The 12,150-nt window shown below is 61.7% G+C and overlaps 1 protein-coding gene across 1 annotated transcript; it reads right to left on the bottom strand.

Annotated features, from left to right (window-relative positions):
* Positions 1–1,092: 1,092 nt before the first annotated feature.
* Positions 1,093–5,357, bottom strand: IRX4 (iroquois homeobox 4). The gene is made up of 5 exons (XM_007951897.2): positions 5,313–5,357; positions 4,598–4,849; positions 3,592–3,707; positions 2,364–2,689; positions 1,093–1,898 (listed from the first exon to the last, which is right to left on the bottom strand). Exons 1-5 carry the CDS (start codon positions 5,355–5,357, stop codon positions 1,093–1,095), a joined length of 1,545 nt encoding a protein of 514 aa, XP_007950088.1.
* Positions 5,358–12,150: the final 6,793 nt, after the last annotated feature.

Raw genomic sequence — 12,150 nt, 5'->3', positions numbered from 1 at the left:
TTAGCCTTTCCTCCCGCCACCTCCCGAAGCAGCAGTAAACTGTATTTCCGTGCGGAAGGCTGTCGGCCAAGTGGCTTTTTCCTCGGAGGAAAGGGACGAAATTAGGAGCCAGGAGGAGCCTTCCAAGGCCTCCTGGCTTCTGAGAACGAGGACGAGGAGGCTGGGGCACTCAGACGCCCCGGGCCCCAAAAGCGCCCCCAGACCCCCCACCCTGCCAGGACACAGTCCCGGAGAATTTAGAAAGCGTAAAAGTAAATCTGGTCAAAGAAACCCCTATTTTCTGCAAATTCTCGTCTGGTAATGGATTGGTGTTTTAAAAGTTAAAATTTTCTCATCCGATTCTACAGGGATAAGCAGAATCTACGTACTTTACAGCGACTATTCTTTTAAAAATTATTTACATAAAGTCTTGGGTTTGGCAAGCGACTTTATTGAGGTGGAGTCCGCGTCAGTACCCTCCCTCCTGGGGGATTAGGACCATCTCCTGCGAGTTCTCAGATCCCAGGTTTGACACGTGTTCATCTTGCAACGCAAACACTAGCACTCGGTTTTATTATATTCGCCCGTGAAGCAGGCAATTGTTGGTGTGAACATACACTATTATTATTATTAATTTTAATTGAGTCAAGAGTGTGCAATATTGTGAACTCGGTGGAAGTGCCGTTGGTGAGAAGCATGTGCTCAGGATGAATGAGAAGGTCAACAGCCGAGGAGTCTTCGTTAGGAATATCAGCATGCCTCAAATCCAAAAGGAAAGCGCAACACAAAACAGCCTCAGAAGAGAAAGTTCTTCGTGTAAACTCTTGGACGTAAACTTGATGCTTCGAGGTGGCTCCTTCCTACTCCGCGAGCAGCACTCTGCTCCGGATCCGGAGTTACTAGACGATGGAGTCACAGAACCAGCGCGCGGTGGTGCGCGGGGCTCGTCCTCGGCCACTGGAGACCCAGCTCAGAGCCTCTCTCTGCGCTGGGTTGGCGGCCTTAGCTTTCCCCCGCGCGGTGCCTCCCTTTGCGTATTTGGTAGAAAAACAGCGCCGTCCACGCTTGCGGCCTGAGCATCCGCTCTTCGGGATCGGCGGGGCCCGGCTGGCGCTAGGCGCAGAAGGGCTTGCTGCCGGCCTTGGGCAAGGCCAGCAGCTCCTTGGCCTCACCAGAGGCCTGGGCATCTTGGGGTGCGGCGGGGGGGAAGGCGCGCGCCAGGGGCGCCGTCAACACGTTGGCGCCCGGCCCCAGCGAGCGTCCCAGCGGCCCCGAGTCCAGGAGGGCGCCCTTGGCGGTGGCCCAAGCCTGGTTCAAAGTGCTGTGCCTGAGGATGGGGTCGTGGAAAACCCCATCCACCCAGTTTCTGAGACTGGTGACCGGGGAGTCCTGGTGCCTGTCCAGGGCAGCGGTAGGGGCAGGGACCGCAGGCGAGGACGCGGAGGGAGCGGACGAGAGGCCGTGGCGCTTGAGCATACACGAGGGAAACTCAGTCTGACTCAGAGCCGTGGCTGCGGCAGCTGTGGCCGTGTGTGCCAGGGACCAGATGCGGGGCTTGGCCTCCAGGCCCGCTGTCGCCCCGGGAGGTGAGAAGCCCAGCTTGGCCTCGCAGGCCTGCGAGCCGCACCCGGCGCCTGGCTGATGCTCGTGCCCGGCCGCTGCGCTTCGGAGGCAGCTCCGGGCCCTCTCCAGGTCCTGGTCCAGGGCCCCTCCAGCACCGGCGGCCATCGGCATCCGGAGGGCACCGGAGGCCTCCTTGCCTGGGGCACCAGGGCCGTCCGTGGCAGCGGGGACCCTCTCCAGGCCTCCATCCAGGGTCTGGAAGGGCGGTTTCAGTTGGCACTCCGTAGTCTCCGCCTCCAGGGCGTCGAAGTCGTCCAAGTCACTGAGCTCTAGCTCCTTGTCTTTGCTGATGGCCTCTGCCCAGGTAAGGAATAGTACCCAGCGGAGGAAGAGAGACAGACCGCTGGTTAATCAGGTGTCCTGTCTCCCCTTGTCACTTACTCCAGGCCCAACCCTATGCTGCCTGACTCTGAGGCTAGGAGAGGCACCTGTCTTTTCTTCACACCTCCCATCTCCCCTAGAGGTTCCCAGGTGGAAAACTAGCAACCGACAGGGCAGTCAATCTCAGCCACAAATTGTGGGAAGAGGGGGTGGAGTGTTACTAAACTTGATTTTAGATTTCTTTAGGCGTGGTCAGATTCACTACCAAGTCCCCAACAAACCCGGAGCCTCCCACAGCCCCTTCTCTTTCATTTGCTGCCCTCTTACTTAGAGTTTGTGACCCCACCCAACTTAGGTGCCCCAGGGCTGGCAGAGATGCGCAGGGAGCCTGGGCCAGCCGCCAAGGCCTCGGCACCAGCAGCACCCACCTCCCGACTCACCTTCGGTCTTGGCACTCTTGAGGGGCTCCTCCCGAGCCTCCTCCTCGCCCTCTTCCTCTTCTCCCTCCCGGTATGGCCGCTTCTCGTCTGCACACTTGTTCCGGGGTGGCCACGTCATCTTGTTCTCCTTCTTGAGGCGCCGGCGCGCGTTGGCGAACCAGGTGGAGACCTGCGTGAGCGTCATCTTGGTGATGATGGCCAGCATGATCTTCTCGCCCTTGGTGGGGTAGGGGTTCTTGCGGTGCTCCTGCAGCCAGGCCTTGAGCGTGCTGGTGGTCTCACGCGTGGCGTTCTTCCGCCGCGTACCGCTGTCCATGGTTCCGTACCTGGAGACGGGCACCAGTGAGCACCCGCTGCCGCGGCCACCCCGCGGAGGGCGAGGCCAAAGCAGGCCTCTTTTCCAGTCCTGCATTTATGGCCGGAAGCAGATAGCTGCACTCACCTCCGGTGGGCCCAGGCCCCAGCCAGGCTCCCCACCCCCACCCCTGCTGCCGGCACTGCCTTTTGCGCCCTGAGGCAAAGACAATATTTATGCTAAACTTACACAGAGCCCGTTCCCCCTCTAGCTGGAAGTCAAGGGCAGAAGGCGCACGCCAGGCCCAGCCAAGGTTGGGCCATTCTACTTAGATCGGTATTTCCTGGAGTTACTCTATCGGGCTTGTCCTACCCTTTTGATTGCGGCACCTTGAAAACTTAGCGCAGTGATGTGAAACCACACCCGAATATTTAATGTTGGTGAGCAGAAAGGGTCATTAGAGCCGGTGGAAAGAAACAGCCCTGAGGCTTCGCTGGGCTTTTTCCAGTTAAATGTTTTAAGTATCACCTGATGAAGTCGGCCCGCGCTTTCAGTGATGGGACGGGAGGCTGCGGAGGGCTTGACTGGGCCCGGGGTGCACTGCGTAGAATCCCTCGGAAGCCCCGAGAGGAAATAGCTCTGAACAGACCGGGTCTGCCAGACTCAACTATCCAGACAAGTACTGTCAAGGCAAGGACTTCCGGAGATCTGACGGGTGGCGCCTTATTTTAACCCTAGGGTGGCACAGGCACCAAGGAAGCGGACGTTCCACGTGGTCAGCTCCAGTCAGACCCTGGGACAGTCGTTCTCCTCCGCGCCCCACAGTCCCAGAGAGCAGGGGCGAGGGGGCAGTAGGGGAAGACTGGGCGGCAGCGGTCGCGCCGGGCCCTCGGGGGCGGGGCCAGGGCCAGGGCGGGGGCCCCAGTCCCTCACCTGTCATACGGGTACTGGCCCAGCGCTGGCTCGTACGGGTAGTACGCGGCGGCGGCGGCGGCGGGCGCCAGGCCCGCATGCGCAGATCCCGTCCCATCCTTGGAGTCGAAGCTGTTCTGTAGGAAAGAAGAAGTCTGGGGACGCAGCTTCCGGGCATGTGGCCCAACCCGAGCTCCTCCTCAAGGCCCCTTCGCTGCAGCAATCTTCACGCTGACCCCTGGGCAGCCCCACAGCCCGACTCCCGTGGCCTCCACACTGCCCCTCGGGCCCAGGTTGGGAAGACACTCATTTTAATTCTGCTTCCCAACTGGGTTCCGGAATGGTGGGAAGAACGCCCACAATGGAGGAGGGGCGTCGGGGAAAGGGGGCTGGAATGCGGGAGGGGAGAGTTGGAGGGGAAAGATAGAGAAGGGGGAGAGAAGAGGAAATGGGGACGGGGGAGAGGGAACAGACTGGGAGAGTCGGGGAGAACCGGGGTGAAGGGGTAACTAGGGAGGAGGGAAGAATGACAGACGGACGTTAGGAAGGAGGGGGAGGGCGGGAAGGGTGAAGGGGAGAGGAGGGGGAGGGGGAGAGAGTGGGGAGGGCTGGGGTGGGAGGGCAGGGGAGCAGAAGGAGGGGGCTGGTCGGATGGACGGACGGAGAAGGGGAAAGGAGGGATGAGTCGGAGAGGGATTGGGAGGGGAGGAGTAGGACAGCCTAGAGGTGTGGAGAGGGGACGGACAGGGAGGAACTGGAGAGGGGCAGGGGGAGAAAGGGGGCAGGAGGAGGGTGCGCTCAGAGCCAGAGAGCGTGAGTAGTGAACGTGAAACAATTGTATCGTGAAACAACAGATACATCAAATTCGGCACCCCACCCACCAGGGAGCAGGGTAGGGGGCGCAAAGTTGTCTTCCCACCCCCAGCGGTCTGTGGATCCGCGCCCCTGCCACCGAGTGCAGGGAAAGTGCTTTTGCCAATCGAGGGGCAGCACTGGGGCGGGGAGAGGTTTGCGGTGAGCCCCTTACCAGTGAGTAGAAGGCAGATGCCTCGGAGCCATAGGTCACGTAGTTGCCATAGCCCTGCGAGCTGCCGTAGGGGGCCCCGTAGACGCCGAGCGCGGCGGCCGAGTTGAGCTCGTGGCGCGCGGTGGCCAGCAGCCGGCTCTCGTAGACTGGGCAGTAGACCGGCGCCTGGGCCGAGGCAGCGGGCCCGGAGTCAGTCAGCGTGCGGCCGCCAGACTCGCAGCACGCGCTTAGGGAGTTGGTGGTCATCAGGAACTGCGGGGAGAGAGGGGCTGCGAGGAAGTCCCCACGTCTGCGAGCCTAGTTTAGGGCCCCTGGGCCTTCACAGGCCCTACGCTCCGCCTACGAGGGGTGGTGTGTCCCCTCGGGCCTGCAGGGGTCCACAAACGAATGAGCGTCCCCCACACATACACGCGAGCCTGTGCGCGCGCCCGGCCTCCTCTGGCCACTTGGGGTCCAGGCCGGCCTGGGCCAGGAGTGCTCATCTCACTTCCCCACCCGCGGGAGGTGTCCAAGGCGACGTGCGTCCCGCGCTCCACTTCTTTCCTTGCCTCAAGTATTTTGTAGGGTCCCCGGCTCCCCCGGAGCGCAGTCTGGGAGGCTCAGGTCGCTGGGCATTCCCAGGCAGGGCATTTGAGGCTCAGACCCTGCTCCCTAGGAAGCCGCTGCCTTTGCCTCTGGCCACATTCTCTGAGGCCTTTGGGGGGGGGGGGCTTACCTGGGGAGCCGAGGAGTAGGGGTATCCAAACTGTGGGTAGGACATGGCGAGCTTGACCCGGGGCCTCAGGGCGGGGCCGGCGGGGTCCGGGGCGCGGAGGCTCGCGTGGCGCGGCCACTGCTCCGGGGCCGAGGTCTCCTAATCGCTGCTGGGGGAAGCCGAACCCTGCGTTAGTTCTTCCACCCACGGCGAACTTTTTTAACCGGCTAAGAAAGAGAGCCTCAGTGGCTGCAGCGATTCTTTTACCCTCGCGATCCGGAGCCTCGAGGGGGCTCTGGGACCGAGTGGCCTCGCCGTGTCGACACAAATACATATTTTGCAAAAAAAAAAAAAAAAGGAAAGAAAGAAAAAAAAAATCAAGGAGACGGGCAAAGCCGTCAAGTCAGAAGTGCGCGGCTTTTAGCGGCAGAGGCGCTGACGTCAGCCCCACGCCGCGCAGCCGGGCCGGCCGCAGACGCGCGGGTCACTCGGCCCGCGTGCCAGGAGCGCGCGGCCAGCGGTCCCGGGCTGGGCGGGGAAAGCGCCCGGCGCTCCAGGCCGGCGGCGGGGCCAACCGGCTTTAACCAATGAATTCCATCCCGGGAATCAATACAGCCCCGATGAACGGCGTTTTCTCCTTAGTCACTCGTGGATGGGAGGCACTTTTAATTAGAAATTAATTAATGAGCAGCTGCTCCTTCCTACCCCACTGTAATCATTAGTCTCAATTACAAAGGAGACATATGAAGGGACACAGGAGTGAGTCTTCATTTAAGATGTAATCAACAGTTACAATTAGCCCAGTGCTGGCGGTACGCAGCCGCAGACCTCAGCTCCCCGAGAGCTTCTCCTCCTGACGCAGGAGGCCAAGCGCAGGCCTCTGTGCGTTCGGCCAGAGAGCGGCCCAGGCACTGCGCCTGGGCTTCGCTACAATTTAACCGCGACGTCTGAACACCTTGCTTCCGCGTCTCCTAGCACTTTGCCACCGGTTTCAACCGTATACAGATTCTGGCTTCCACAACCAACTGTGGCCACAAGTGTGCCAACCTCTGGAGCTCAAAACGGCCTCAGGGCTGTGGATGTTTGGAGCCGTCCCCAGAGGCGGCTTCTCGGGGTCTCGGTGGCCCAGGTGCGCCAGGGGCCTCCCCGGGCCCTTGGCTGCCAGCTGTCTCTCTCGGGCTGCCGCATCTCCCCCTGGGAACGCCCCCACCTGGTCATTCAGTTCCTACTCGGCTCACAGGACGCCCCCTTTTTACTCCCCCCCCCCACTTGGCAGGCTGCCTTCCGTCACCACCCCCTGCCCCACGCGGCCAAGCGGGGCACTGCTAGAAGTCCCAGCGCGCTCCCAAAAGCCGGTTTTCCAACTCGGACTGGGCCCCGCCCGCTCCTCCCGGAGACCTGGGGCTGGGGGCAGGGGCGGGGCTGCCGGCCCACGCGCGCTCTCGGTGCCCGCGGTGCGCTGCTCCCTGCCTGGCGAGGCCGGGCGGCCGGGGGAGGGGGCCAGGTACACATGGTCCAGCAGTCCCAGCCTGTCTCTGCCCGGGGAACTCCTCTGAGTCCGAAGCCGTGGCCCGCGCTCAGGCTGCAAGGGGGCGCCCGGCTCGTCTGGGCCTCTCGCCCCGCCGCCCTCAGTGGGCCCGGGCGCGCCCCTGCTGCTTTCGCCTGGCTGGGCCCCCCGCGGTCGGCTGGGAGGGGAGCTGCGTTTGGCGCTGTGCAGACTTGCTCGGAAAGATTCCTGGGTTCAGACCTGTGAATCGCCCCAGGGTCACCCTCTAATTAATGATGACGTTCTCGCCCTCTCCCCAGCTGCAAGCCTGCCTCGCAGAAACGAAATCTGCGCTCTCTGACAGCTCGGTTGAAGGTGATTGATGACTATCTGGAGACCAGAGTACACATCATATAATATTTGCTGCGTAATTGCTTTAATTTACAGATGAAAATACGAGTTCTCTGATCCCGCTGGACCGCAGCCGGCCACGTCCGAGCTGCTCGCAAAAGGAAACCATCGGAAATAATGAATAGCCGCCCCATGCAAATTATTCAGACAGTTTAGCGTCTGTAGCCGGGAGAGATGTATAAAGAACACGAGTCAAATGACATTAATAATTGTTTTGAATTCTGTATTGATTTTGCGGAGGCCGTGTTTATTTCTTTCTCACCTGAATTGCTAAGATCACCTTCCTGTAAATAATAAGAAACTAGCCACCGGGGCTTCTCGGGTGGAAATGAATCCCGATGCCGCTCTCCCCGGCTTCCTGCTCCTCCCCTCCCCCCATCTCCCTCCCCCCAATTCCGCCGGGTTTCTGCCTTTCACCGAGGCTTACGCTGATCACCCACCGACTTTCCATTATTTATTGTTTACAAACATCTCTCCCCCACCCCCTTTCTGTCTGTCTCTCTCTCTCTTCCTGGCTGTGTGGCCAGGCCCGGGGGAAGGATGTGCGGTGGGGGCCACTGAAGGCCAGGGAGCAGGGATCTCCAGGGAAGGATGACATTCATTAATGACCTGTGTTTTCCTCACCCCTGTTGGCCCTGCCCCATCTGGGCGCGTGAGGGTCAATGAGGGCCCTAGCGATTGTGAGCGCTCATCCAGGCCCAGAAGCAAAGCCACAACCTAGGGTCCAGCGGCCTGCGGCCTGCGGCCTGCTCCTGGCAGCTGGGGCTCAGAGTGCCTGGCCCACCTAGGCCTGCGCTAATTTCCTTTCCCAGAGACTCCCACCGAGGCTGGTGAGCAGCAAAGGAGCAGCGACCTGAACACCCTGGCCATTCATGTTCTGAGCAAGGCCTGGCTCCAACTGCTCCATGCACACAGCTGGCTTGGTCTGTCCTTGGGGGCCTCTGGAGGAAGGGTTACAGGGGGCTTCCTTTGGCCATCACTGCAATATTCTTTTTATTTTTCTTTCTTTCCAGTCTGCCTGATAAACAGACTCTCCCAGTCCCCACTGGCCCAGCCCAGGCCGTCTGTCTGTGTTCTGCCTCTCTCTGCCCTCACTCCCTAAACCCAGAAATCCAGCACAGGACTCCACTTCCTCAGGCAGCTGCACCCTGACGCTGGGCTTCCTGCCGGTCCCAGGTCCTGGCTGGCTGTGCAAGGGCCTGGCCCAGGCCACCCTGCTTCAGGAGGCTGGCTGCTCTAGAGGAGACAGCCACTCACCTAGACCAGGAGCTCACCCAGGCCCTGCTATCCAATCCTGGATGCCGGCTCAGCCCCGTGGTCTCCAACCAGATCGGCGCACACCAGGGGTTTCCTGGTGACGATGTGAAAGCCCACAGAGGCCCACTAACCCGAAGTGTGTGTGTATGGGCTTTCTGGGCCATCCATGCCCCAAAGAAAACCCAGTGTTAATGGTCCAAGTCCCCCATATAAGACGGAGCTGCGGAACTCGCCGGGCTTTCCTCTCAAACAGAGGGAACAGGGCTGTCAGCACCTCAAATACCCTCAGTTACATGCCTGTGTAGACGAGGTGTGCTGAGCGGGCTTCCCTTGGTGGCCACCTCCAATACTAAACACATCTTGAGTGGGACCGTCAGAAGCCACAGGATTCCCCGCTGACCCAGCTGCAGCTGCACTTCTGTGCGGTGCCCCACGGGCCTGCGAAATTCACAAGGAGTCCAGGGCCAGGGGACTTGAGCAGGCCGCAGAGGGAACAGAGGGCTGGTAGCCCGAAACATTAAGCTCTCACAGGGCCACACTATTCACCTCAGGCTGGTGGGAACAGCGTGGATGTGGCTGTGAGACCTTGGGCCGTCGGAACGGTGGAGGCACGCTACGGAGACAGGCTGTGCTCTGACCACCCCGCGGTTCCCGATGGAGTCTTGCTCCTGGGACCAGCTGAGTCCAGGATCTCCCAGCCGGTTCCTGGGGTCTTCCCGGGGCCTCTCCCACGGCGCGCACCGAGTGCCGCCCAGGGCTCTCTCCGGCCCAGCAAAGTTGACCCCAGCCAGAGAGCCTGGGCAGAGCCTGGAGTACCAGGCAAGGCCTTCTTTTCTGAGACGAAGGCCGGACGGAGGCCGAGCATCTGTGCGCACTGCTCGCGGACGCCCAGGGTCAGTTGCGTTCTTGATCACCGGGCGCGGGATTCCCGAATCCCGAGACTGGCAGGTCATTCATTCGCAGCCCGTCCCTGGCGTCCCTGCCGGAACCAGTGGGGCGAGGTGCAGGGCACACATTAACTCCCTCCTCCCCGAAATGCCCGCTTCCAGCCTCTCGTGCGTGGTGCGCGATTCCCGCCCGGCGCAGCCCGAGGCCGGAAGGCGCGCAGTCCCGGCGCCCGGCCCGTGCCCCTGAGTTCCGCCCACTGGCCCCACTGCCCGGCGTCGCCCCCGCTCCCCGCGCCGCCCTCCGCGTCCTGCTTTTCGCAACTTGCAGTAGGCGCTCCTGTCTCCACTTCCCCACTGGCGGCTAGCAAACTTTGTCCCCTCCGGCGCGGGGACCATTCTCGCAAAGTTTGCGCGGCCGAGCCCACTCCTACCTGCGGTGGGGAAGCGCCCGCCCGCGCCGCTCGGCGCCCGGGCCGCGGTGAGCTGGGCGCAGCCGGGACGCACCAGGGAGTCGCCGCGCCGCCGCCCGCGCCCCTCGGCGGAAGCGCGGAGCCTCCGCCTCCTCTGATGGGGGGAGGGGTCTCGGAGCCCCTGGGTGGGGGCGGCCGCGGGGACCTTGCCTACCTGTGGTGGCGCCGGGCCACTCCTGGCCGCCCGCTAGGGCTCGGCGCGGCCGCTCGGCGCGCGCGCTCCAGCGGGGAGCGGGCGACAACTAATGGAGACATTTCCAGGCGGAGCACCTGGCGAGCGGAGCGCGCCGGCGTCCCCAGGCGCCGCGGTCGTCAGCAGAGCCCGCACGGGTGTGACGTGGGCGAGCGAGCGCCGCTGCTCCCACCCGGCCGCCCATTAACGCTTTCCCCCGCGGCGCCGCGCGCTGCCCAACTTTCCCCTTCGCGGCGGCCCCGCGCGCTGCTCCGCGGGTGGAGGAGCTGGGATGCGGGGCAGGCGTGGGGCGGGGGCAGGAACCTGCGGGCGGCAGGGCGGGGACGCCGGGCTCCGCGCAGACACCAGGGATGACAGAGGAGCCGAAAGGCGTCCTGGTCTTGCTTTGAGCAAAGGCTTCTCCCTCTGTGACGGCTCCAGGAGGCCCTGGTGTCCGCCAGGGCCAGCAAAACTGTGCCGGGGAAGACAGCCCTGCTCACTCTCGCCCAGAGTGCGGAGCTGGCCCTGCGCACTGGCCGGGGTCTTTCCGGCCCGCTGCTCTGCCGAGAGCGCAGCCTGCTAGCCCTCTAACTAGGCTAGACTTCCTGACTCTAAGGCTCTTGAGCCTTCCTGTCCTCTGTCCTCCTTATGGCTCTTTCACACTTGGGCGGCCCAGTCCTTGATTCTCTCTCTGGTGTGCACACTGGTCTCCAGGCTGCTCTGAGGTGACAGATACAGGGCAGGGGTCCAGAGCTGGGGTGTGCACACCAAGGCAGGGGAGGTGGGCACAATCTGATCAAGGTGACAGCTGCTTGTGGGGCCAAGGAGTCTAGGGCTGCTCAGGGCCTGCCCACCCGATGTCCCAGCCTGCTCAGGACTGTCCACAGCCATAGGCGAGCCTCTTTCCTGGAAATAGACGAACCTCTGTCATCTACAACCTCAGTGTCAGAGCTGAAGATCCAGGCCTTGGTCACCTTTACTCAGTCAATCCCGGATCCCCTAGTTCCCCTCCCCCAGGACCCCTTACCCCCAAATGGGTGCTAGAATGACTGGGCGGAAGTCCCTTTGCCTGTCTGTGGAACTGATGCTTACAGAGGCAAGGACAGGCACAGGAGGGACACAGGAGCCCCAGGAGGCCCCCAGGCGGCCCCCAGGCCCAGGTCAGAAAGCACAAGGACTCCTGGCAAACGCAGGTGCCACCTCCCGAGAGGGCCACTCCCACAGGTGTTGCAAGGCCAGGCATCCTGCCCTAGGGTCCTGTCCTCTGTATCAGGTGACTGTGCCCCTCAGGCCAGGGCCTCCTCCACTGAAACAGGAATCCTTTCTTCTTTACCCCTCCCCCATCATCTTCTCTTCAAAGGCCCATGGATGTATTTCTCTTCATGACCTGTGGCTGATAATGAAGTTTGAGATGAGTGGACTTGGTTAATGCCTGACCTTATTTGCTGTGTGCCTGACTCTTTCTTGCTTCCTTCCAAGCTCTCTGCAGTTGCTGGGAAGGAGATGCCTCTCTGACTCCTCCCCCAGCGGTGCCCTGCTGGGCTTTGTCCCCAAGCTTCCCTTATTCCTCCTTCTCCTCCTTTGGGAAAGAAGGCCTAGATGCCCCCGGCTCCACACCCACAGGCTGAGTGCAGAGCCCCTGGCGGCTTTTCTGGGAAGGACACAGTGTTGGTCTCTAAACCGGCTGAGGACTTGATACCAAAGTGTCATTGAGCCCGCTTTGTGGGTGCCCTGTGGGGAGGCTCTGGGCCTGACGGAAGGGGATCTACTTCTGCTGTCCCCTCTCCTGCTGGCCTCACTAGCCAGACAGCAGAGCAAGGACTGGGCGCCCTCTGCATGGGCAGAGATGGGAAGCTGTTCCCTGGAATGGGAAAGGACTCCCTTCGTCCAACAGGAATTAAGGAAAAGTCCGCACCACCCTGGGGGTGGGAGGGAGGCTTGCTTTGGTTCTTCGTCCCTCAGCTCTCTCTTAGCCATCACCTCCTCCTACAGGATGCTCTTAGCTGGGCCCTGGGGGCCACTGGGCAGAGCTGACACTGCTGAAAAGCTTTCTGCAGCTTAATGTAAGCAAGATAAGTTTCTTTCTAAAACCTTGATTTACTTGATAATCTTATTTCCCTAAGGCCCTTATAAGGAGCTCTGGTGGTGTAGTGCCAAAGGCATTTGACTGCTAACC

The sequence above is a fragment of the Orycteropus afer genome, unplaced genomic scaffold (genome assembly GCF_000298275.1).
Source record: "Orycteropus afer afer isolate SDZICR_OR568_19922 unplaced genomic scaffold, OryAfe1.0 scaffold00316, whole genome shotgun sequence".
In the NCBI taxonomy this organism is placed as follows: domain Eukaryota; kingdom Metazoa; phylum Chordata; class Mammalia; order Tubulidentata; family Orycteropodidae; genus Orycteropus; species Orycteropus afer.
Note: the sequence above shows the minus strand (reverse complement) of the source record. Positions and strands in the feature narration are given on the sequence as shown.